Source organism: Anolis carolinensis, chromosome 5 (assembly GCF_035594765.1).
Source record: "Anolis carolinensis isolate JA03-04 chromosome 5, rAnoCar3.1.pri, whole genome shotgun sequence".
Classification (NCBI taxonomy): Eukaryota; Metazoa; Chordata; class Lepidosauria; order Squamata; family Dactyloidae; genus Anolis; species Anolis carolinensis.
Window position 1 is genome coordinate 45,680,858 of NC_085845.1, and position 24,836 is coordinate 45,705,693.

The 24,836-nt window shown below is 44.1% G+C and overlaps 1 protein-coding gene across 1 annotated transcript in view; it reads right to left on the bottom strand.

Annotated features, from left to right (window-relative positions):
* frem3 (FRAS1 related extracellular matrix 3) overlaps nt 1-22,440 on the bottom strand; it is a 98,531-nt gene extending 76,091 nt beyond the window's left edge. Inside the window, exons 1-2 of the mRNA XM_003221684.4 lie at nt 17,310-22,440; nt 14,485-14,574 (exon numbers count right to left, since the gene is read on the bottom strand). Of these exons, the coding sequence (XP_003221732.2) occupies nt 14,485-14,574; nt 17,310-22,440 (5,221 nt within the window). The remainder of the gene's footprint in view (nt 1-14,484; nt 14,575-17,309) is intronic.
* Nucleotides 22,441-24,836: the final 2,396 nt, after the last annotated feature.

A 24,836-nucleotide genomic window follows, 5' to 3' on the forward strand; every position in this document is an offset into this window, starting at 1 on the left:
TCCAAGACCACCTACAAAAAGTGAAAATCCATGAAGTAGGATTTGTGTTGTTTACAATCTCACTGGCAATAGCGTCTCTGTTCTCTCCTCGCCTCTCAAGCACTCACATGCCTTGTGAGGTGAAAACAAAGCTGCTTCAGCCTCCTTTTCTCCCCCTTCAGCTTCTCCTTCCTTCTTTCCTTAGGCTTCTCCTTAGGAAGGAAGTAGAAAGAGTGATTTATAATATTATTTTATTATTTATACTATTATTTTGGTGTTTATTTAAAAACCGCAAAACAGTGAGGGCACAAAAAGCGAACCGCGAAGTAGTGAGGGAACACTGCAGTACCAAGGGAATTGCCCCCGGTGGTGCAGTGGTTAAATCGCTGAGCTGCTGAACTTGCTGATCGAAGAGTCGAATCCAGGGAACAGGGTGAGCTCCTGCTGTTAGTCCCAGCTTCCGCCAATCTAGCAGTTCGAAAATATTCAAATGTGAGTAGATCAATAGGTACCGCTCCAGCAGTAAGGTAACGGTGCTCCATGCAGTCATGCCGGCCACATGACCTTGGAAGTGTGTTTACAGACAATGCCGGCTCTTTGGCTTAGAAATGGAGATGAGCACTAACCCCCAGAATCGGACACGAAAAGATTTAATGTCAGGGAAAAACCCTTACCTTTACCAAGGGAAACTATGTCCTTTGTGCCTTCTTAAAAAGGGCCATGTAGGCAATTATCTATTTAATGTCTGACAAACATGTTCCACAGAACAAAAGTAATTATTTTACTGTAAGTTTCCCAGAGATCTTACGATATGGAGCGAGTTGAAATACTTTGAGAAAATTGATATATGTATATCCAGAGTCTTGAGATGATAGGTAAGATAAATTTTACAATCTGATGATCTGTAAGGTGTAATTGCAAGTTGTTCATTTCATAGTTTGAAGTTGTCTCAAAAAATACAGCTGTCATTTTGGAATGCTCAAAATTCCTGCAGTTCAGGTTTATTGGTTAGCTTTTCTCTGACTGTTGAGTATACAGCTCCCTTAGAGAGGAGGGTTGAACCAGAAGGAAAATGTTTCCAGTCAGGTGGAGGAATTCCCCAGTTCCTAAACATAACTACTAAAAGCATATGGGGGGCTGAAATAATGTACACTTGAGATATCCCAAAGTCATGGGAAAACATCCTTAAGATGGGTTTTGTATGTTTTCCAGGCTGTATGGCCATGTTCCAGAAGTATTCTCTCCTGACGTTTCGCCCACATCTATGGCAGGCATCCTGAGGATGCCTGCCATAGATGTGGGCGAAACGTCAGGAGAGAATACTTCTGGAACATGGCCATACAGCCCGGAAAACATACAACAACCCTGTGATCCCGGCCATGAAAGCCTTTGACAACACACCCTTAAGATGAATTTCCATATTCTAAGTTCTGGGAGGAGTTGAAGATAAAAACCATGGGCAATGTTATGTATTTCATCACTGTGACATCAAAGGCCCACTCAATCCATTTTGAAAGCAAATTTCTTCAGCATTCTTCAGCTGGCACAAAATGCAAACGGTTAAAAAGTAAGTATGTTGTGTTATCCATTCTGCGTATGAATATTGGGTGAAGCAATCCCATTAGTACAAAGGGTATTCCGTAAGGACAGCAAACGATTCCTCAAAACATAAAACCAATTTTGCAAATAGCATAGTATTTTTGAATTAAGACCTGTTTCTCATCTATTCCTGGGTGGTCATCAGTGTAATAGCCTCCTTATAAAGTCTGAAGCCTTCATAACCTTTGTAATACTTTTACGGAAAGCTCAAAAATTGATTTGACACATTGCTTGAAACACTAATGGCCTCTGAGCAAACTCCAATGTGCTAATTAGAGGGAACCAGCAATAACATTTCAGTCAAGTATTTAGCTTGCTTCCAAACATCACAAATTGCCAGAAAACGTATATTTTACCTGATTCTCATGGACTTGGTTGTACTTAGGTGCAGGCAAACATTACTTTCAGTGCTCTGAAACTAGTTAAATAGCAGGTGTCAACCAAAAGCAATAAAAATACTTGCAGTAGAAACAAAGCTGTGTTATTTGCTCACAGCGCTTACCTCTACAGAAAATCGTGCATGAAATTTAGCTTTAAGGAAAATCTTTCAGGACATTAAGTACTAATATCCCATATGCTTGGAACCAGAAGTGTTCTGTATTTTGGATTTTTTTTTCAGATTTTGGAATATTTGAATATACATTATGTGATATCTCCACATTACCGGCCACATGACCTTGGAGGTGTCTACAGACAACGCCGGCTCTTTGGTTTAGAAATGGAAATGAGCACCAATCCCCAGAGTCGGACACGACTGGACTCAATGTCAGGGGAAAACCTTTACCTTTTTAAATGTGATATCTCAGTGAAGGGACCCAAGTCTAAATATGAAATTTATTTATGGTTCACATACAACTTATACACATGGCATAAAGGTATTTTTATACATAATCTTTGAATATCTTTGTTGATGAAATGAAGTTTCTGTACACTTACCCATCAGAAAGAAAAATGTTATGACCTCAGCCAGTCACCCATGTGGATAATTTTGGAATGCTGGGTAAGGGATATTCAACCTGCATTTTGTCATATTGTAGATTATTGTTGGGCATCTTCCTTTATACATATCTTTCACATTCCTAATTACCTTCTTGATGCTACGGGGAAAATTTAGAAACCAGAGGGTGACTTAGAGATAGACGGGCATTTTTCTAGCAAATCTCCTATACTAAACCTATTCACTGAAACTAGATCTATATCAGGAGTTTACAAGCCCAATTTGTGACATTTTTTTTTTGCTTAATAAGTGAATTGTGGGTTATAATGGATTTGGAGACAGAGGTGGTGAAACAATTAAAGAGTGTCTCACTGAGTTTCACTGAATCAGAACAGGATATATCTACAGTCACTGCTGACTGATTTGGGACAGCAAATTGAAACAGTCCAACGGATTGGAGGATGTGGATGAAATTCACAAATAAAAGAGTGAAGGACATAGAAAGGGTGGCAAGAAGAGAATATCAGTACATTTAATTTCCTACTTTTCTATGGCAAGGCATAGGGAGAAATCCTACAAGATGAAGCTGTCTATTATTATGCTGTATAGCAAAATTATTTTTGTAGTTAATGATGTTAATAGGTTAATGTTAAAACAATCCAAGCAACCCAAAATCATATTTGACCTATATATGAAGGTTCATTGCCATGTAAAATCCTGGTTTGCTTGGATATAAACTAGCATAATTCTGGGTTCAAATGCAGCTTGAAACTGCCAATGTTTCACTTGTTGTCAAAGGCTTTCATGGCCAGAATCACTGGGTTGCTGTGAGTTTTCTAGGCTGTATGGCCATGTTCCAGAAGCATTTTCTCCTGATGTTTTGCCTACATCTATGGCAGGCATCGTGGGAGCCCCCGGTGGCACAGCATGTTAAACCGCTGAGCTGTTGAACTTGTTAACCAAAAGGCTGGCAGTTCAAATCCTGGGAGTGGGGTGAGCGCTTGCTGTTAGCCCCAGCTTCTGCCAACCTAGCAGTTGGAAAACATGCAAATGTGAGTAGATCATAAGTACCGCTCCGGTGAGAAGGTAACGGAGCTCCATGCAGTCATGCCGGCCACATGACCTTGGAGGTGTCTACAGACAATGCCGGCTCTTCGGCTGAGAAATGGAGATGAGCATCAAGCCCCAGAGTCGGACATGACTAGATTTATTGTCAGGGGAAATCTTTACCTTTACCTATGGCAGGCATCCTCAGAGGTTGTGAGGTTTTGGAAACTAGGCAAGTGAGGTTTATATATCTGTGGAATGTCCAGGGTGGGAGAAAAAACTCTTGTCTGCCTGAGGCAAATGTGAATGTTTCAATTGGCCAGCTTGATTAGCATTGAATAGCCTTGCAGTTTCAAGGCCCAACTGTTTCCTGCCTGGGGGAATCCTTTCTTGAGAGATGTTAACTGGTCCTGATTGTTTCTTGTCTGGAATTCCCCTGTCTTCTGAGTGTTTATTTGCTGTCCTATTTTAGAGTTTTTTTTAATACTGGTAGCCAGATTTTGTTCATTTTCATGGTTTCCTCCTTTCTGTTGAAAGTGTCCACATGCTTGTGGATTTCAACAGCTTCTCTGTGTAGCCTGACATGGTGGTTGTTTGAGTGGTCCAGCATTTCTGTGTTCCCATATAATATGCTTTGTCCAGGTTGGTTCATCAAGTGCTCTGCTATGGCTGACTTCTCTAGTTGAGTTAGTCTGCAGTGCCTTCCATGTTCCTTATTTATATTTATTTATTTATTTACAGTATTTATATTCCGCCCTTCTCACCCCGAAGGGGACTCAGGGCGGATCACAATATACATATACAAGGCAAACATTCAATGCCATATGAACATAGAGACAGAGACAGACTCAGAAACAATTTAACCTTCTCTCGCTTCCAGCTTCCTGAAGGTATGCTCAATTCCAGCCACAGGGGGAGCAGCTGCTTCATCATCCACTGTGATGCTAACTTTCTCATTCCAAACGTTGCTGGACGATTTTTATGGTGTTGTAAATTCATTAAATTAGCCTCCCCACATATAAGTGGTACCTAAATTTCCTACTTGACAGATGCAACTATCTTTCAAGTTGCTTAGGTCAACAACAAGCAGGGCTAATTTTTATTTTAATAGTCAGGTGCTCACTCCACCACGGGCTGGCCTCGAACTCATGACTTCTTAGTCATAGTGATTTATTGCAGCTGGCTACTAACCAGCCTGCGCCACAGCCCGGCCCTTGATTCATTTTTGGGCGTTGTGTGTGATGGTCCCCATGTAGACCTGTCCACAGCTGTATAGGGCTAGTTAACTCTTCCCAACAAAGTATTCCCCCAAGCAGGAAACAGCCAGGCCTTGAAGCTGCCAGGCTATTCAATGCTAATCAAGCTGGCCAATTCACACTTGCCTCAAGCAGACAACAGTTCTTTCTTCCACCCTGAACATTCCACAGATCTCTAAACTCCATTTGCCTAGTTTCCAACACTTTACAACCACTGAGGATGTCTGCCATAGATGTGGTCGAAACATCAAGAAATAATGCTTCTGGAACATGGCTATACAGCCTGGAAAACTCACAGCAACCCAGTTTCATTTGGTTATTTGCTTGGAGAAATAAATTGGTTTTATGCACTGCTACAAAGTTCATGGACACTATAGTTTAATAAGCTGTTTCTCCAGGCTCTGAGCATGGCTAAGAGTGGCTGAACTCTACCTCAATTGTGAGTGCTAAGCAGGGCCGGCCGGAGATATTTTTTTATGTAAAGCGGGGGTGCTGAAAAGCGCCCCCGCCACCGGCGCCCTGGCCCCGCCCAGCGTGCCCTGGCCCCGCCTCCCACGCTGCGTGGGAGGCGGGGCCAGGGCGAATAGTGAGGGGGCGGGGCCAGAGTTGGCCCCGCCCCCGTGCCCTGGCCCCGCCTCCCACGCAGCGTGGGAGGCGGGGCCAGGGCACGCTGGGCGGGGGGGCGGGGCCAGAGTTGGCCCCGCCTCCCACGCTACCCCCGCTCGCCCGTCTGGCCTTTTGTAGCAGGCCAGACTCAGTCTGGCCTGCTACACAAGGCCAGACGGGCGAGCGGGGGTAACGTGGGAGGCGGGGCCAGCTCTGACGCCGCTCCCCCCCCCCCCGCCCAGCGTGCCTTGGCCCTGCCTCCCACGCAACGTGGGAGGCGGGGCCAGGGCACGCTGGGCGGGGGGGCGGCGTCAGAGCTGGCCCCGCCTCCCACGTTACCCCCGCTCGCCCGTCTGGCCTTGTGTAGCAGGCCAGACTTAGCGGAGGTTTCTCCAGGCCGCGATTGCGGCCTGGAGGAACCTCCGCTAAGTCTGGCCTGCTACACAAGGCCAGACGGGCGAGCGGGGGTAACGTGGGAGGCGGGGCCAGCTCTGACGCCGCTCCCCCCCCCCCCGCCCAGTGTGCCTTGGCCCTGCCTCCCACGCAGCGTGGGAGGCGGGGCCAGGGCACGCTGGGCGGGGGGGGCGGCGTCAGAGCTGGCCCCGCCTCCCACGTTACCCCCGCTCGCCCGTCTGGCCTTGTGTAGCAGGCCAGACTTAGCGGAGGTTCCTCCAGGCCGCAATCGCGGCCTGGAGAAACCTCCGCTGAGTCTGGCCTGCTACAAAAGGCCAGACGGGCGAGCGGGAGTAGCGTGGGAGGCGGGGCCAGCTCTGACGCCGCTCCCCCCCCCCCGCCCAGCGTGCCTTGGCCCCGCCTCCCACGCTGCGTGGGAGGCAGGGCCAAGGCACGCTGGGCGGGGGGGGGGGAGCGGCGTCAGAGCTGGCCCCGCCTCCCACGCTACTCCCGCTCGCCCGTCTGGCCTTTTCTAGCAGGCCAGACGGGCCAGGGCGCACTGGGCGGGAGGCGGGGCACCGTCAGGGCGGTGCCCCGCCTCCCGCCCAGCCTGACGGCGCCCCCCCGGGCCTGCGCCCGAGGCGGCGGCGTCAGCTGCCGCATGAGTGGGGCCGGCCCTGGTGCTAAGCAATGTCTTTTACTTGATCATCTGAAGCATGACGATCATGTAGAGAAACTAAGTATGCTTGTGAACACCTTGTAAATTCTATCACATGAATTACTGCAAGGTCTGAAAGTTGTAAGTAAAAACAGACTATTTAAAACACCTTTTGTCATACAATTACTCAAGCCAACAGAATGTCTTCCCTTAAAAGGTATTGGTTTTATATGCTCATCCCAATTTAGAAACCATTTTCACTGTTTATAGTACACTTATTTCAACATACTTTACAGCTTTTTAGAGCAAGGGAAAAATCTATATATATCACAAGTTTTAACAGGGGGGTCTTGAAAAGGAAACCGCACAGGTTGATTGTCATCCTTTCCATAAGCAGTACATAGATTTTTAAAAAGTTAAGAAAGCTGTTTAATTTCTACACAGTGCTATCAACTGACAACAGCAATGCAATCAAGTTTAATCAGTAAACAAAAGGAAACGTTTTATTACTTCTTGGGATCTTTTTTCCTGCAATCTTTCCAATTTAAACTAATGCTCAAGGCAGATAATATCAATAAAAGATAATAAACCTGGAAAGCATGATAAAAAGCAATAAAAGGTTTAAAATGAGGCTCTGATTTGTAAATACAGACTGCAGTATTTAAAGTTACTCCCTCTGGAGAACTGGGCTTGCCAAATACAGTAGAGTCTCACTTATCCAACACTCGCTTATCCAATGTTCTGGATTATCCAACGCATATTTGTAGTCAATGTTTTCAATACATCGTGATATTTTGGTGCTAAATTTGTAAATACAGTATTTATTACATAGCATTACTGTGTATTGAACTACTTTTTCTGTCAAATTTGTTGTATAACATGATGTTTTGGTGCTTAATTTGTAAAATCATAACCTAATTTGATGTTTAATAGGCTTTTCCTTAATCTCTCCTTATTATCCAACATATTCACTTATCCAACGTTCTGCCGGCCCATTTACGTTGGATAAGCAAGACTCTACTGTATCAGCTTTCTAGCACAAAGTGCTTTACACTCTGATGCAGAAAATCCCATACACAGCAGAAATTTTCATGTATTCTATACATTTATCTTTGTACTGCCTATGTTCACATCTCAGTATGTCATGTAAGATTTATATATGAAATGTGTGTCAGAAATGCTTGTACTCCTGGAGGTATTTTGTTTAACAGGTTGTGTCTATGAGCCTTCACATCACATGAAACTGTGTATAGGTATGTATATCTGATACCATACTTTGAGATGCCAGACTTCGCCACGGTCTGCCTTAGACACATCCCATTTAGACTACTGCAACACTCTCTATATGGGGCTGCCTTTGAAGATAGTTCGGAAGCTTCATCTAGTCCAGAGATCAGCCACCAGGTTACTAACTGGGGCTCTGTACAGGGAGAGAACCCTCCCATGTTATAGCAGCTCCACTGGCTGCCGGTCTGCTTCCAAGATAAATACAAAGTGCTGGCTGTTACCTATAAAGCCCTAAATGGTTCAGGTCTAGACTACTTGACAAACCACATATCCCTGTATAAACCACCTCACATACTGCAGTTAGCGGAGGAAGCCCTGCTCTCAGTCCATCCCCATCTCAAGGGCAGCTGGTGGGGCCAAGAGACAGGGCCTTCTCCGTGATTGCTCCCACTCCCTCTCCAAAGAAATAAAAATGGCTCATTTCCTCCTCTCCTTTAAAAAACTGCTGAAAACTCACCTATGCACTTTAGCCTATGGAGAGGAGGAGGATTGAGACATTGTAAGGACAATCTTCAGGGACACTGGCAATTTTATCTTGGCCCTGCAGGCTGCAATAAATCATTTTAAATCATTTCCTTTTATTATGGTTAGACAGTCACTGGATGATCAACCTCACGTGGCATTATAACTCTATCCTGAATTTTATTAAGTCCCTTTTATTCGGGTATTTTAACTGATGATGTTATTTTTATATTGCTGCTGCAGTCCACCCCACCAATGAAGTCGACTGAATTGTACTTGGTGGTTGATTGATATTATTACTGCTGTATTAACTCGTTTTATTGTCTTAACTGTGTTTTATTTTTTGTATATTGTGCAATGTATTTATGCTGTTGTTTTTGTAAATTATGCTGGTCGGGCCTTGCCCCATGTGAGCCGCCCCAAGTCCCCATGGGGAGATGGTGGCAGGGTATAAATAAAGATTATTATTATTATTATTATTATTATTATTATTATTATTATTATTATTATTATGCTGCATTTTGATAGTGTTGGTTTTTTATGGAGTTTATGTGTTTGTTTAGATAATTATGTTTAATTAACTATTAATTTTATTTCTTGCTTAGTAATTTATGAGCCTATAACGTTTACCTTGCACTGTTTTGATGTATGTGTTGTTTATCACTAAGGCATTGAATGCTTGCCTTTTTGTCTGGAAGCCACTTTGAGTCTCCCTGATAAGATAGGACAGCCTATAAATAAAGGATGATAATGATGATGATGATGATTATTATTCATATTTCTCTTTTATTTCACACTACTGGTTATGTTTGTTACAGTAATACAGACTTGTACCTGTATTACATGGTATTATGCAACTCTTAATGTAAATGTTTTCTATGTAAATGAGACCTCAGCAAATGCTATTATCATCGTTTACCTAAGACAGTGTTTCTCAACCTGTGGATCCACAGATGTTTTGGCCTTCAACTACCAGAAATCCTAACAGCTGGTAAACCGGCTGGGATTTCTGGGAGTTGTAGGTCAAAACACCTGGGGACTCACCGGTTGAGAAACACTGAGCTAAGATATATAAGCCTATATAAGCCGAGTATAAGCCTAGTTTTTCAGCCCTTTTTTAGGGCTGAAAAAGCTCCCCTCAGCTTATCCACGAGTGAAGGTCCTGGCCGACTTCTATTCAGGTCAGCTTATACTAGAGTATATAGGTATTCAGAGTTGGACAGTCTTATCTTATTAAAGTTTTATTATTATCTTAAATTACAGTTTTATATAAATATTCAAAAACATTTAACCTACTGATGCCTCAAATCATGCAATTTTATTAATATCTATTTTATTTTTGAAATTGACCCGTAGCTGCTGCATTTCCCACCCTCGTCTTATACTCGAGTCAATAAGTTTTCCCAGTTTTTGTGGTAAAATTAGGTGCCTCGGCTTATATTTGGGTCGGCTTATACACGAGTATATACGGTAATTAGAATTAAGGAAGCATCTCCCCAGAAAATCAATGTTAATACATATTTGTGGTAAGAGTAGTTGTAGTTGATGATTGACATGCCATATCGATTTCTTTTAAATTAATAAAAAAAGAAAAACAAATACAATAGACATTTGATGAAAACGACTAGAAGCATCCAAAGTTTATGCTCTCTCAGTTTTTACAGGATTCTTTTATATCTTTTTATAACAATAAAATGAATATATATAAGAATATATATAGATCCTTCTCTTGTACAATAAAGCCTTTTGCTAAAGGAATTCAGAACTGCACTCCTCACCTTCCTTAAGTAAATAAAACTATTTGGCATCTAACCTCATCAATTACAGAAATGGTTCAATATTTCAGACCATTTTGGTTCAGCTGGCTTAGGGTCAATGTTTTTCTTTCAATGATATCAGAGGAAGTGCAGTCCATTTGCATTGTGACAGCTTTGTCTATTGCTTACTTTATTGGATTCATTCTAAAAAGGAAGACCTTTATAGCTGTAAGACTGCCAGGGATTCAGAAGTGCCAACTGCACAGCATGGCTTGGAGAATTATTTGATTACTCAAACAGAAGAATTCTTACTGCATCAAATCCAGTGAAAGCCAATTTCAGTACGACAATATGAATTAGAGAATCGTCCTCCCTCCCTCCCTTCCTCCCTTCCTTCCTTCCTTGTCTACTTAATTACTGACTGGTTGAAAATGTTTTATTGATTGATTAGATTTATATGCCATACCATCAATTTCAAGCTTCTTTTACAAATGTAATCCACAAGAAAAACAAGAGAAATTTGAAAAAGAGGACAAAGCAAATAGATTGATTTAAAATGACAATGGATATAATTACTAATGCAATAATATTATATTGATACCTGATTTTGAGATATTGCTGAATTCACTGTCACAACTACTTCACAGCAGGAAGTGCTATAGCTAAACTTCCTTAGTGTAAAAACATCTCTATTACACAGATATATAAACCACACTTGCCTAGTTTCCAGCACCTCACAACCTCTGAGGATTTCTGCCATAGATGTGGGTGAAATGTCAAGAGAGAATGCTTCTGGAACATGGCCATACAGCCCAGAAAACTCACAGCAACCCAGTCTCTATTCCTAATGACTACTTTATTAACAATTAATAAACGTCTACATATACTGATCTCTATTCCTCTATTTTGATCTCTATTTCATTCCAACATTAACCAGATAATGGAACTATGCACTGATGCAGAATAGGATGCTCTCTTATAGCTGTTCTGCAACTTTAACCAAAAGAACATACAGAAAGGATAGTTAATTTATGTATGTCTACTGATGTTATATCCATTCACTCAAGAACTAAAATGAAAGCTATACAGATTACCATGTACTACAATTGTAGCATCACCTCATTCACAGGTCTTAGACCCATTCAGGGACTTTTGATAAATCCATATGCACACTGGTTAACCACTCAAATCTGGTACTTGGGATCCAATACTGTGCCTTATGAAATCAATCAATTCTACAAAAAAAGAATGTACAGCATTGCTGATGCACTTGGCTAGTCTGACATATGAGTAACTAAAAATGTATTTCAGATTAACAATATTTTCTATGTATCACAAACGGGTGAATTGTACCTGCAAATTTTAGTTTTTACAACATAATTCTGCTATCTCTGAAAATTAACAGGATATATAGTATGTTCTGATAGGAGCCCCCGGTGGCACAGCAGATTAAACCACTGAGCTGTTAAATGTGCTGACCAAAAGGTCAGCGGTTTAAATCCAGGGAGCAGGGTGAGCTCCTTCTGTTAGCCCCAGCTTCTGCCAACCTAGCAATTCAAAAACATGCAAATGTGAATAGATTGATAGGTATCGCTCCAGCGGGAAGGTAACAGTGCTCGATGCAGTCATGCCGGCCACATGACCTTGGAGGTGTCTACGGACAACGCCAGCTCTTCGGCTTAGAAATGGAGAGGAGCACCAACCCCCAGAGTCAGACATGACTAGATTTAATGTCAGGGAGAAACCTTTACCTATAGTTTGTTCAACTATGCACAAGTGCAGTGGTTCTCAATCTGTGCGTACCCAGATGTTTTGGTCTTCAAGCCCCAGAAATTCTAACAGCTGGTAAACTGGCTGGGATTTCTGGAAGTTGTAGGCCAAAACACCTGGGGATCCATAGGTTGAGAACCACTGCACTAGAGCTAATTTAAATAGCTGTTCAATTGTATAGGACTCAGACACACCTTCAGACAATCATGCATATTTAAGGCAAGAACCATATTTTGGTTAAATCTGTACAACCAGTGCAAAGCATTGATTGGATAGTACACTGCACTATAAATTATTGTGACACTATAATAATAATAATAATAATGGACTAGTAGATAAAAGTTTCCTAAGCAGTATGCCAGTTTTTCTAGCCATTGTGTCTACTTTTCAGTTAGCCCTAACCCACTGCCGTTGGATGATGAGAGTTATCATCCAGCAACTGGTTGGGAATGGCTGAGTCAGATACACATGCAAAATATTTAGAACCGGACTAGATGGCCCATGTGGTCTCTTCCAACTCTACTATTCTATGGGGTGTCAGTCAGTGTTATCTGAAGTGCTGAAATGCATAGAGATCATGCATTTTACATGCAAAGTGCCTCCCATCATCAACGTTCAATCACTCCCATCATCCCTAGGAATAAACGCAGCAATAGAAAGCTGCTGCTTTCTACAGAGAGTTAGATTTTCTCAACCTGATGGTCTCCAGACATGTTGAACTACAACTGCTGTTATGAACAGCAAAATGTGACAACAATTTATAGGGCATAAGGTTTTGGAAGGCTACAACAGAATTCGATAGTTTGGCCTGGAATGCATCTACACTGTAGAATTAATATAGCTTGACATCACTGCTATGGCTCAATGCTATGGAATCCTACGAATTGTAGTTCTCTTTGGCAGAGAAGGATAAAGGTCTTGTAAAGCTACAACTCCCATGTTTCCATAGCACTGAGTCATGGCAGGTCAAGTGCTGCCAAATGGCAATAACCTAACAGTGTGGATGCACATATGTTGTAAGGAAGATATCTGGGTTCCTACACGGATTCACAGTCTACTAAGTTCAGCAACAAATACACACTAAAGATTTGTGTACTACTGTTATCACTTTTTAAGATAAATTCCATGAGAGTAAACCAAGTTGAAGATTTGGCAGGAAAATAAAAACTTCCAAAAACCAAAAAAATTACCATATGGTCCGTCGCTTTGCTATTCCTTTTCAATAGCACAATATACATTATGAACATCACATATATAATGCGTATGAAGGTACCTATTTCAGTGCTGAATAGACAAACATTTAAGAATATATAGCCTGAGAAATATTAAATTGTCACTTTTCAAGTAAATTCTATCCTTGCTTGTATACCTTTAAAAATAGCGTGACATACAGAAACTTATCAGATACAGAGATTTCCTGTCACTTTTCTCCATACTAGGGAAAAAAAAACCCTAATTTAATGTCTGATAATGAATCCATTTATTCAAATTACACAAAATAAAAAGCTACATTACAGAATAGAAAGGCATATAAATTGAATAGTTCTGACACAGTTCAATTAATTCAATTTAAAAGGAATTGGTAGAATGTTCAACAGTTAAATCTAGTATCTCCACAGTGCTGCTAGGAGGGAATCTCTGACAACATCAGTCCTGGCAATATCCTCCTCAAATGTGACATGGCCCCGCTCATCAATCATCTGTGTAGAAGATCAAGGGCTGCATCTCCCTTGTAAAATGAATGCACCACTATAACTGCCATGACTCATTGTTGTGGAATTCTGAGATTTGTAGTTTGGTGAAGCAAAAAAGGCTGAAGAACTTGTAAAGCAGTAGTTCTCAACCTGTGGGTCCCCAGATGTTTTGGCCTTCAACTCCCAGAAATCCTAATAGCTGGTAAACTGGCTGGGATTTCTGGGAGTTGTAGGCCAAAACACCTGGGGACCCACAAGTTGAGACCACTGTTATAAAGCTTTGATTCCCATGACTCCATAACATTTAGTCAAAGCAATTATAGTGCTGTCCAACTGTATTAATTTTGCAATGTAGATATACCAAGGAGGGGAAATTCAGGTTGCAAGAGACACATTACTTTCAGCAATAACAATCTTAAAACCATGTGAAGTTGGGACAAAAGGAGTGAGATCTTCACATGGTTTTAAGATTGTTATTGCTGAAAGTACTGTATCTCTGAATTTCCACTCCTTGATATATCTATATTGCAAAATTAATACAGTTGGACAGCACTATAACAACCTATGGTATACAAAGTCACACACATAATATCAAACTCTGGCAGAAAGAGTCTGGTCAAAACTCCCCACAATATCTTGTAATTTCAGTCCACATCCCTAGAGAGCAGCTCTGCAGCAAGACAAAGGCCCCTTCCACACTGCCCTGTATCCCAGTACCTCATCCCAGATTATCTATTTATCCCAGGTTATCTGGCAATGGAGACTCATATAATCCAGTTTAAAGCAGATAATCTGGAATCTGATCCTGAGATAAAGAGCAGTGTGAAAGGGACCAAAGTTACACACACTTATAACCCCATGCAGTATATATATTTGCAGAATTGATTTGGGGGAGATACAATATACACAATCCATGGTTTTGCAAAGCTGTGTCTCTACTATAACAAACTCCAAATCAAGAATTTATTGGGGTAACTAATTCCAGTACTGCTGTTTTGATTTGAAAATACATTGCTGTAAGGAGAATAAATTGTCTTACCACTGTCTTCAACTGAGAAGTGGAAGATATCACTAGTTGCATTTTCACCTTGCTTCAAGACGTAGCAGATCTTCATGTCATCAATTTCAGCTGAAGGGGAGAGAAAAACGCTGCATGATTCACTGGATCACTATAGCAGTGTCATCAAAAGCTTTCTCAGAGCAGTTTGAACTGTAAGGTTTTAGTCCTAGGGATACTGACATTTTATGGAATGGAGTGGCATTTGCTCCTCAATTGATTTGCATAGGCCTGTGCTCACAACTTAAAAATCTTCTTCACACATTTGTTTTATGCTTTCCTTCGAATATTTACCATCCCATTTTACAACACAAAACATTCTCAGAAAAAGTCCCAACATAAAATAACAAACAATAATGAATTTAAAGGAAAAACTAGAGTGGGCGCATACAGAGAGATATGGTATATCAAATAGCCTAGACTTGAGCCATACTGGGATTTATAGTCATAACCAGCACTCTGAATTATACCCAAAATCAAACTGGAAGCCATTGAAGATGTTGTAGCAGAAGAACTGTATGGTTTCTGTAACCCAGGCATGGGCAAACTTTGGCCCTCCAGGTGTTTTGGACTTCAGCTCCCACAATTTCTAACAGCCGGTAAGATACTCAAAGTGGCTTTAGCATTATCTGTAGAATCAATGCAGTTATACACCATTTAACTGCAATGGCTCAATGTTAAGGAATCATGGGAGTTGTAGTCTGGAGAGCCATCCACACTCTTTGGCAGAGAAGGCTTAAAAACTTTGTAAAACTACAGTTCCCATGATTTCATATCAATAAGCCATGGCAGTTAATGTAGTGTCAAACTGCATTAATTCTACAGTGTAGATCAGGGGTCCCCAAACTAAGGCCCGGGGGCCGGATGCGGCCCTCCGAGGTCATTTACCTGGCCCCCGCCCTCAGTTTTATAATATAATACAATATAACACTAATAATACTACCATATAATAATATTAATTATATATTCTATATTACATATAATATTACTAATAATATTACAGTATAGTGGTATAGTTCAATATAGTAATATATAATGCTAATATTGTGCTATGCGAATAATATAATATATTGTATGTACATATAATTTGTAAGCCACTCTGAGTCCCCTTTGGGGTGAGAAGGGTGTGATACAAATGTAGTAAATAAATGCAGTAAATAAATAATAAATACATTTTAGACTTAGGCTCACCCAAAGTCTGAAATGACTTGAAGGCACACAACAACAACAACAACCCTAATTAACCTGACTATCTCATTGGCCAGAAGCAGGAGCACACTTCCCATGGAAATCCTGATAAATGTATGTTGGTTAAAATTGTTTTTATTTTTAAATATTGTATTGTTCTTTCATTGTTCTTGTTGTTGTTGTTTTTGCACTACAAATAAGACATGTGCAGTGTGCATCGGAATTTGTTTGTATTTTTTTCAAATGATAATCCGGCCCCTCAACAGTCTGAAGGATTGTGGACCAGCCCTCGGCTTAAAAAGTTTGAGGACCCCTGGTGTAGATGTACACTCAGTCTGTCTCCGCGCTGCTTCATTTTCTGCCAGAAGGCAAAGAAATTTAACTGGATGTGGCAAAAACATTTTTAATAAGATGTGCTGAACCTTTACCTGTTAAGTTTTGCATTTGTTTTAAAATGTTTTAAATTTATGTTGTATTGTTTAAGACATGGTTAAAGTAGAATTGTAACTCGTGCAGCCCCTCCAGATGTTACAACAGGCATGGGCAAACTTTGGGCCTCCAGGTGTTTTGGACTTCAGCTCCCACAATTCCAAACAGCTGCTGTTAGGAATTGTGGGAGTTGAAGTCCAAAACACCTGGAGGCCCAAAGTTTGCCCATGCCTCTGTTACAATATCTATAGTGTCATGTGATTCCTATTCCTAGATTGTTCAGGGTTGGTGCCAAGAAACAACATATTTACAATTAAAACATGGTTAAAAGCACTAGCATGGGGTGAATTTATCTAACTCACTCTGTTCCAAAACACACTTTAACATGAGCAAGCCTTACATTTGCATCAGCCTTAACCATGGTCAATGCTAAACAGACTTCAAAGTTAACTAGAATGTGGAAACATGTCTTCAATAGCAAAGCTAGGAGAACAGAAATCAGTAAACCTATGTTAGCATAAAACATTTGGCCCTCCAGATGTTTTGGACTTCAGCTCCCAAAAGCCTTATTCAGAATGGCTAATGTTTGGGTATTATGGGAGTGGCAATACAACGTATCTGGAAGGCAAAGTGTTCCCCACCTGTGGTATAAAGCATTAGCTTGTTATTGTGTGTCTTCAGACTGTGGCTGTATCCACGCTGCAGAATTATTGCAGTTTGTCACATTAACTGTCATGGCTCAATGCTATGAAATTCTGAGATTTTTAGTTCTGTGAGATATTGACTCTTCTCTGCCAAGAAAGATCTGGTGCCAACAGACTACAAATCCCAGGATTCCATAGGATGTAGCCATGACAACTAAAGTGATGCCAAACAGCTATAATTCTGCAGTGTAAATACCTTCTATAACCAAGAATCATAGCCTAGGGAGAGAAAGTACAGTCTCCAGCACTGATTGTGCAGTATCTTGAACCCTTTTGGCATTTTACAAGTAAAACTTGTAAAATGGAACTCCGGATCAAAGACCAGGTATCCTACAATGGACTGACTTCTGTGCAATTACCAGAGAGTATGTGGTTGTTGGGAAGAAGTCTAAAAAGAATGCCAAGTTCATCAAACAAACTTCTGTTTACATAAAATCAAAATTCTAATGGCATCAGTAAATAAGATAGAAACCTATTGGCACTGACCTTGGGTGAATGCTTTAATACTTCCGTTTCCCAGAGCTGTATTGATGATAAGCCCGTGCCTTGGCCCATCTGTGATCTTGAACTTCAACACTTTGTATGGACTATCTCTGTCCTCTGCCTTCAAATATTTGCTGGTAATTAAGAAGCCTAGGTGTCCAGTTGGAATATTTCTCAGGGTCACAGTGCCCTTATTCACTACTATCTGCGGCACACCATTGTCCAGGGAATGGATCTGGATCTTCATTGTCTGTGGTTGATGTGTTTCAAGGATAGTATCAGGAAAAACATAGAAGTCTGAATGAGTTCCATCAGTAATAGTGAAAGAAAAACTGTCTTGATTAGTTTCTGTACCATCGTGTCTGTAGTTGATCATGTTCTCATTCAGATCTTGTTTAGTAAAACTGGTCACAGAGTAACTGTTATTGTAAATAATCTGGCCATGCACTGGGACTTGGGTTATTATGAAACGGAGGAGGTGGTCAGGTGTGTCCCGATCCTCAACATTCAGCTCAAATGGAGTGATCAGTTTGGTGTCCCCTTCCTGAATTGTCAAGTCATGGATGGTCAGAATTGGCTTCTTATTGTCCACATCAGTAATGGATACCCTGAAAGTACGGAAGACTGGATTGTAGCCATCTGTCACTTCAAACTCAAAACTATCCATCTTCACCTCATCGTCTGCAGTGTGGATGTAATAAATCTTGTTTCCAGCGAGCTGAAGCTGAGTAAAGGTAGTGACAGGAACTCCAGGGCGGTCAGAGTTCTCCAAATGACCTCTAATTGGGGCGCGAGTGATACTGAACTGGAGAAGCTCATCCGGGCTGTTAATGTCACTTGTACTCAGCAGGTCAGTAGTGAGTGTCACTTTCCCACCTTCTTTCAGAGTCACCCCTTTATTGATCACCTCAGGAAAGACCATATCAATACCACTAATAGTAATGTAGAAATACCTATCTATCAAAGGATTAATGCCATCAGTGACATCAAACTTAACCAAGTCACGGACTCCCTGCCGGCCTGTGTGAATATAGTGGATAAAACCTTGGTCTATGTCATTCTGTGTGAAATTCATGCCTAGTGTGATATTGCCTAACACTTCTCCTTCTTTGTTTATGCGCTGCAGTAGACCTTGCCTCGGTACAAAACGAATAATATACATAAGTGTTTTGTCTTCTGAATCTATATCAGTAGCCTTGAGTTCCCGGTTAGTGATAATTTTAGACTCACCTACTTCCACATCTAAACCATCATTGATAGACAATCTAGGTGTCTCATCATCTACCAAAATGACCATAATTAAAACTTCTTGCTCCACTGTGTGTAGGCCATCAGTCAACTGGATTCTGAAAGTATCCTCTTTTGTTTCTGAGTCATCATGCTCATACACAATGCTGGAGGCTTCACGGATTTCTTCCAGAGTGAAATTGCGTACCAACACTGTGCCAGTGGGTAGTTGGTTAACAATCTGCCCATGTTTAGGAGGAACAGTTATGAAGAAATGCAACTCATCTGGGGGAATATCAGCATCAGCACCATTGAGAATGGGAGTGTCAATCACTAAACTCATTCCCTCTAGTACCACAAACTCACGAACATATAGGTCTGGTTTCTCATCATTGGTTGGGATGATGACAATGGGAAAAAAGTGATGTGGTGAGATGTTGATGCCATCAGAACACTGGAAAGTGAATCTATCTTCTACAGGTTCTACTCCCTTATGGATGCTCTGCACATAGTTGATGTGACCAAGCCGAACATCCTTGATAGAAAAGGCACTGATGGCAGTCCCAGCCCTGGATTTTTCAGATCCAGGGGCTGGAGAGATATTCTCTAGGTACCCAGAAGTAGACTGAACTACAATGGTACATAAGATGTCATCCCTGGGGGTATCTACATCCTCTACATCCAGCAAATTTAGGTTTAGCACACTTTTCCCTCCCTCGTAAGCAGTAAATGGTTCTTCCCCCACCATAACCTCAGGAGCAATGTTGTCTACTGGCAAAATAGTCACAGTTACACGCACTCCTTCCACGCTGCTGCCTCCCACCACCCAATCACTGGAGAGATCTGAGATAGTAAGATTAAAGAAATCAGACTTTTTTTTCAAACCAATCTCACCACCACTATGAGCATAAACTACTGTTCCACTAATAAGGTCTTGCTGGGTGAACTTCCTAGAAGGTACCCCATCCACTAAGATATCACCCAACTTGGGTGGATCTTTTACAATGAAAGTCAGTGCTAGTTCATCGGTATCCTCATCTGTCCCCTGAATAAGAGAATTTGTTATCTCAGTGGCACTATTTTCGAGCACATCAATAAAGGCCCCCAAAAGTCCATTACGACCAGGGATGGTGATGCTGGGCCGTTCATCATCCACTGGCTGAACAGCAATTTTAACAGTGATTGGAACTTGATGCACCCCATCGCTGACTTCCAACTGGAAGGAATCACTTGTGAATTCATCACCACTATGCTGGTAGGATAGGCGACCATTTACAATGTCATCTAATAAGAAAGATTCGCCTTGCACCATCACTCCCTCCTCCAAGTAGCGCAGGTGGCCATGCTGTGGAGCCTCCATTAGAGTGAATACAATCCGATCACTGTCTGTATCCTTATCAGTGGCATCTAGCTGACTGTTGGTGAGAAGGAAGCTACCTCCTTCAAATACAGTAAAACCAGCATTGGTAATCTGTGGGGGCTGATTATCCACTGGTTGCAGGAACAAGGTGAAGATGCCCAAGGCAGAATTACCTCCTGTGTCTTCTACACTGTATGTGAACTGCACCACTCTGGGGGTGATACCAAGCTCTTGGTCTGGTGGCTTATAGGCCACCTTGTGATGATTTATTTGTGCTTGAGTGAATTGTGTAATGGCTACCAAAGGATTGTCAGTAAGCACAATCTGTCCAGCCACCACAGGGTGATTTTCATCTGTGTCTGTTGGTGGTGTGAGTACAGTGTATCTCAGCTCCCTGTCCTCCGTATCCAGATCAGTATAACGCAAATAATGTTTCCTAAAGTGGGTGACCTGATACTCAAGGACTGTCATCTGCAAGGTGGTACCTGGGTACAGTTCTGGAGGCAGATTGTCAACAGGCTGGATCTTGATGAGGAACACCTGCTCTCCAGACTGATTTGGAGGATCATTGTCATCCTGGAGATAGAATGTGAATTCATCCACCACTAGTTTAGTGCTATGAGGCCCTGTGTGCCTATAGAACAACTTTCCATCCAGGATATCTTGTTGCAACCACTCAGTCACCTCTTTCTCATACACTTCTTCACTTGCCAGAAAGCGCCAGATGGATGAAGCAACAAGATCTTCCTCCACATCCTCTTTTTCATAGGAGGATGGAGTTTCTGCTTGTCTCAGCAAGAGAACACCAAGACGTTGATCTGCAGATCCTTCAATCTCTTTGAGCACAAATCGAATGGTTGCATCCTCAGAGTCAATGTCTGTAGCACTGAGGACAAAAGGGGAGATTTGGACCACCTGATGCTCACTTAGGACCAATCCAGTGTTGGCATTGAGGAGAGGCGGCTGGTCATCCTCAGGGGCTATTGTGATTGGATAAAGAAACTCCACCTGGTGTCGCCCATCTCCCATTCGGAAGACAATGTTGTCGCTGTAGCTGTGCTCGCTGCCATCATGTTGGTAGATGACCTGTCCCGCTTTCAGCTCGGCTGGGGTAAAAAACTGGCGGCCAGGCAAGGCACCCAACACCCGGAGCTCTCCGTGTTTCAGGCCCCTCGTCACCCAGACCTTCACCTCATCCAGGTTGTCCTCATCGCTGATCTCAAGATTGCCAGAAAGCGGCCTCGACTGTCCTTCGAAAAGCATCATTTGGGGACCAGCCACCCGGTTAAAGACTGCCACTGGTGCCAACGTGTTCATGGGTTTCACCACCACCACAAAGGCAAAGGGCTCCGAGGAGGCCCCCTCAAGATCCAAGACTTCCATCTCCAGCTGGAAGAGGCGCTCCTGGTCGGAGTCTAAAGTGGGCGGCTGGTAGGCGATTTTCAGTTCCCGGACCTCTTGTTGGGTGAAGGAGGTGAGGGGCCGGCCGGGGTCGTCGGTGCTGATCAAATACCCCTGCTGGCCACGTTCCCCCTCCTCCTCCGTAGCCGGCCAAGGCGAGGTGAGATTGAAGAGCAGCAGGTCCGAGGGGCTCTCCAGGTCCTCGGCGGCCAGCATGTCGGGGGTGATGGCGGTGAGCACAAACTGGTCCACCTCCATCATCAGCAGCGCCACGAAGCTGGGCTTGGGAGGGGTGTTCTCGGCCCCTTCGCGGATGCGGACCACAACCTGGAAGTACTCCTGCTCACCTTGGCTCTCCTCAAAGGAGGAGGAAAGGGCTTGGCCATCCTGTGGGCCCACCTGGACCAGCATGGGGATGTAGTCGCGGTTGGGGGAAGCGGTGAGGGCGGTGTGCTCGTAGCGGATGCCGTCCAGGAGGAACTTCTGGCAGTCGTTGCTGTACCCGGCGGGCAGGGGGCGCCCCTCGGAGTCCACCAGGCGCCCATAGGCAGGGAGATAGCTCTGCGGGTGAGGCAAAGCCGTGAGGCGGCAGGGGAGCTCTCCGACGTCGGCGAAGGCCAGCACTTTGGCGTCTAAGGGCGGGCTGCGTCCGCGGAGCGTCTCCACACTGAGGGGCAGGTTGCGGCTGAGGAGGCGCAGCTGCTGGGCGAGCACCTCCACCTCCAGGCTGAAGGGCGCCACCAGGGTCCGCTCCGGCGTGTCGTAGCGCAGCTGGAGGCTGAGCCTGTGCCGCCCGGGGCTCCGCGCCCCGAAGTGCGTGTAGCTGACCTGGCGGGGCCCGAAGGCGCAGGGGAAGCGCGACGGGGAGAGCGCGCCGGGGCGGTGGGGCGCCGGGCCGCTCTCCAGCGCCCGCAGGAAGCACCGCTCCCCGTCCCGCACCCGGATGGACAGGTCCCGCGCGGGGTCGAGCCAGACGGAGCGGCCGAAGGGCACCCGCACGCCGCGATTGGAAACCAGCAGCGCCTCGCCGGGCAGCAGCAGGAGAGAGGGCTCGGGCATGGGGTGGCTCGCCACAGGCGCCGGCAGGCTGCACAGGAGGCGGAGCAGCGCCCCGACCAGCAGCCCCAGCCTCGCCGCCTCAGCCATGGTGCTCTCCCGGCAGCCCACCAGAGAGAGAGCGAGAGAGAGAGAGAGAGAGAGAGAGAGAGGCGGCCTCGGCAGCAGGTAGGCGAAGGAGGGAGGGCGGAGGAGGGTCGGAGGAGGAGGAGGAAGGGGGAGGGGCTGGCAGAGCCTCGCGCCGCCCAGGAAGCCCCTCGCCCCCGCCCCCTCCCCTTCCCCTCAGCCCACCCAGGCGCCGCCGAGCCTCCCAGGGCCAGCCCAAGGCCCCCGCCTCGCAAGGCCAGGGACTGCAAAGGGGGCTGCCTGCTCCTGCATCCCTCTCCGCCCCTTCCTCCTCCTGCCCTTGCACACCGGAGGGACGCGCTCCTTCCTTCCCTCCCGCGGCTCTTCCTGCCCCGCTTCGCAACACTCCCTTTCTTTACTGCAGCATTCCCTTTGGAAGTCACCCCTCCGCTCTTGGGCCTTCAGGTAAGAAAGCAACGATCTGGGCCCCTTCCACATCGCTGGATAACAATCCCACGTTTTCTGCTTTGAACCCTCATATAGGGCAGTGTAGACTCAGATAATCCACTTCAAAGCAGCTATTGTGGGATTTTCTGCCTTGATATTCAGACTTATACGACTGTGTGGAAGAGCCCACGGTTGCTGTGAGTTTTCCAGGCTATATAGCTATGTTCCAGAAGCATTCTCTCCTGACATTTCGCCTACATCTATAGCAGGCACCCCAGTGGAGTAGTAGGTGACTTGAAGATCGGGCCTTGTGACTTGAAGGTTGGTTTGCTGATCTGCAATTTGCCATGTTCGAATCCCTCCCCCCCCGGGGAGAGCGCAGACGAGCTCCCTCTATCAGCTCCAGCTCCATGCAGGGACATGAGAGAAGCCTCCCACAAGGATGGTAAAAAAAAAAAATCAAAACATCCAGGTGTCCCCTGGGTAACGTCCTTGCAGACGGCCAATTCTCTCACTACCAGAAGCGACTTGCAGTTTCTCAAGTCACTCCTGACACGAAAAAAACCCCTCATTGGTTGTGAGGTATATTGGAAAGTAGGCAAGGGAAGTTTATATATCTGTGGAAGGTCCAGGGTGGGAGAAAGAACTCTTGTCTGTTGGAGGCAGGTGTGAATGTTGCAATTAATCGCCTTGGTTAGCATGGGAAAGCCTTGCAGCTTCAAAGCCTGGCAGATTCCTGCCTGGAGGAATCCATTGTTGGGAGGTGTTAGCTGGTCTTGATTATTTCCTGTCTGGAACATGAAAGGCACTGCAGTCTAAGCAACCAGAGAAGTCAGCCATAGCAGAGCACTTGATGAATCAACCTGGACACAGCATATTATTTGAGAACATAGAAATGCTAGACCATTCTAACAACCACCAGGTCAGACTACACTGAATACATAGCATTCAATAGCCTTGCAGCTTCAAAGCCTGGCTGCTTCCTGCAAAATCCTTTGTTGGAGGTGTTAGCTGGCCCTGATTGCCTCCTGTCTGGAATTCCCCAGTTTTCTGTTGTTCTTTATTTGCTGTCCTGATTAGAGTTTTTAAAATACTGGAGTCAGATCTTGTCCATTTTCATGGTTTTCTCCTTTCTGTTGAAATTGTCCACATGCTTGTGGATTTCAGTGGCTTCTCTGTGTAGTCTGACGTGGTGGTTGTTAGAGTGGTCCAGTATTTCTGTGTTCTCTAATAGTATGTTTTGGCCAAGTTGCTTCAACAAGTGCTCTGTTATGGCTGACTTCTCTGGTTTAGTTAGTCTGCAGTGTCTTACATGTTCCAGAAAAGAAAAAAATCAGGGCCAGCTAACACCTGATTGCGACAGTCACACTTGCCTCCAACAGACAAGAGTTCTTTCTCCCATCCTGGACCTTCCACAAATATATAAACCTCCCTTGTCTAGTTTCCAACAGACCTCACAACCTTTGATGATGCTTACCATAGATGTGGGCGAAATGTCAGGAGATAATACTTCTGGGACATGGCCATATAGCCCAGAAAACTCACAGCAACCCAGTGATTCTAGCCATGAAAGCCTCTGACAACACATTCAGTGATTATTCATTGGGGTGGATGCCCTTTGAGACTACTTTCACCACCATGGCTGAAAGCTAAAGAATCCTGTGATTTTTCCTTCGATGAGGCACCAGCACTCTTTAGCAGAAAAGGCTAAAGATGTTGCAAAAGTGTAACTCCAAGCCTTCCATAGCATTGAGCCTGGGCTCATTACTCTGGCCCTGCACATGTGAGGACTCAGTAGTGCTGATCTCAATTGGGCACCAGGAGCTCCCCTTCTCACCCCCAGATGTGATTGGACGACACCTGCCATCTTTCCTGATAATGATGGACCATCCTAGTTAGGATGGGGGAAATTCAAGCTCAGTATTAGGAGGCCCACAAGTACTCCACAGTTTAAATCACTGCAAGGCATGATT